Raw genomic sequence first — 2,309 nt, forward strand, 5'->3', positions numbered from 1 at the left:
TTTCAGGATTTTGGCTTAGCCTGATCTTTTTGCCAAATGTCCAAGAAGATCCTTCTCTCAGGCGATCTCTTTTTTTAATGGTATTTATTGAGTGCTTACTATGTGGAGAGCACTGACCTAAGTGCTTGGGAGAGTACAATACAGTAGAATTAACAGGGTTGTTCCCTTCCCATAACAAGTCTTACTCTGTCTACTGTCAGCTTCTTGAGGGCAGAGAACCTGTCTACCACTTCTGCTGCATTGCACTCTCCTACTCAATAAATTAATGTATCAATCACTCAGTTAATGGTATTTATTGAGCGCTGACTGTCTAGAGGGTTAGGAATGCCAGGGAGGGAGTGGAGGGAAGGCGAAGGGAAAGCTCAATACTTGAGGACCATTTTGGGCCTGAAGGAGAGCTCTCTGTACACATCCACGGCAAAAAAGAGAGAGTCAGTTCACCCCGGAAGTGAAGTGAACAGAGAAGATCTTCCCCAGGGCGGCCTTCATGTCCTTGTTCCTCAGGCTGTAGATGAGGGGGTTCAGGGTCGGGGGCAGCACTGTGTAGAACACGGACACCAGCAGGTCCAGCGTGGATGGGGAGGATGAAGGTGGCTTCAGATGGGCAAATGCACTCGTGAAAAGAAACAGAGAGACAACGGCGAGGTGAGGCATGCAGGTGGAGAAGGCTTTGGTCCGACCCTCGGTCGCTGGCATCTTCAGCACCGCCAAGAGGATGTGGACATAAGATACGAGGATGGATAAAAAGCAGCCCGAAAACAAAATAACACTAAGGACAAGAACACTGACCTCTGCTCGTGCCTCTCCAGGGCACATGAGTTTGAGCAACTGGGGTACTTCACAGAAGAACTGGTGGATGATGTGAGGAGCGCAAAAGTGGGAGGAAAAGGTGGTGGCCGTGTGCATCAGGGAGTAGAGACCCCCGCTGAGCCAGGAGACGGCGGCCATCTTCCCACAAACCTCTCGGTTCATGATGATGTCATAGCGCAAGGGGCAGCAGATGGCTGCATAGCGGTCATAGGACATTGCTGTGAGGATGAAAACCTCTGAACCACCAGAAAGAATCAATACAAAGACTTGTGTAGTGCACCCCAGGAAAGAGATGGATCTGCTGTTTGTCAAAGAATTGAGGATGGATTTGGGGACAGTGGCAGAGATGAGGCAGAGGTCAAGGATGGACAGGTGCCTGAGGAAAAAGTACATGGGACTGTGGAGGCGTTGGTCAAGGGAGGTGATGGTGATGATAAGGAGATTCCCCGTCAGGGCCACCAGGTAGACCAGAAGGAACAGCGCGGCATGGGCCAGCTGCAGCTCCCGGACCTCCGAGACCCCCAGCAGGAGGAATTCCGTCGCCATGGAGACATTGGCCATTTTCTACTTGAATTTCCTGGGAACAACGTGGACAGGAAATGAGAAAGTGGATGATTGGAATCCATTTAAAATTCCAGCTGGATGCCCAATTTTAAAATATACTATTCTTCAACTTCTCATTCATTCATTCATTCGATCGTATTTACTGAGTGCTTACTATGTACAGAGTACTGTACTAAACGTTTGGAAACTACAATTCAGCAACAGAGACGATCCCTGCTTACACCTGGCTTGAAGTTCAGAAGGGGGACACAGACATCAAAACAAGTAAACAAATATCAATATAAATAAATAGAATTATAGATATGTACATTTATACACAAGTGCTGTGGGGCGGGAAGCCAGGGGTAGAGCAAAGGGAACAAGTCAGGGCGATGCGGAAGGGAGGGGGAGCTGAGGAAAAGGGGGGCTTAGTCTAGGAAGGCCTCTTGGAGGAGGTGAGCTTTCAGTAGGGATTTGAAGGGGGGAAGTGTGATTGTTTGGTAGGTTTGAAGAGAGAGGGTGTTCCAGGTGCTTAAGAAATAATTTGGGTCAAGAGAAGCAGCGTGGCCTAGTGGAAAAAGCCCAGGATTGGGGATCAGAGGACCTGGGTTCTAATCCCCATCTATTCTCCATTTATTCCCTTGCAGGAATCATTCAATCGTATGGCTTCTACTACCACCTCTATGCAGATGATACCCAAATCTATATTTCCAGCCCTGTTGTCTCTCTCTCTCTCTTCAGTCTCACATTTCCTCTTGCCTTCAAGACATCTCTACTTGGATGTCCTCCCACCACCTCAAGCTTAACATGTCCAAAAAGAACACCCTGTGTCCCAATCCAAACCCTGTCCTCACCCTGTCTTTCCCATTAGAGTAGTATGGACTACACTACATTTCCCGTTGGTGGGTATGGACTGTCTCTACATTTTACCAAATTGTACTGTAAAGGACTTAGTG

At 48.2% G+C, this 2,309-nt stretch overlaps 1 protein-coding gene across 1 annotated transcript; it reads right to left on the minus strand.

Annotated features, from left to right (window-relative positions):
- Positions 1–432: 432 nt before the first annotated feature.
- On the minus strand, positions 433–1,371 carry LOC119926486 (olfactory receptor 14A16-like). The gene has a single exon (XM_038744495.1). The coding sequence runs from the start codon at positions 1,369–1,371 to the stop codon at positions 433–435; it is 939 nt and encodes a 312-aa protein (XP_038600423.1).
- Between the last annotated feature and the right edge of the window lie 938 nt (positions 1,372–2,309).

Source organism: Tachyglossus aculeatus, chromosome 4, assembly GCF_015852505.1.
Source record: "Tachyglossus aculeatus isolate mTacAcu1 chromosome 4, mTacAcu1.pri, whole genome shotgun sequence".
NCBI lineage: Eukaryota > Metazoa > Chordata > Mammalia > Monotremata > Tachyglossidae > Tachyglossus > Tachyglossus aculeatus.

What these genes read in the sequence shown, in the direction of transcription:
- LOC119926486 (XM_038744495.1), bottom strand. Translation starts at nt 1,371, where the DNA reads ATGGCCAATGTCTCCATGGCGACGGAATTCCTCCTGCTGGGGGTCTCG.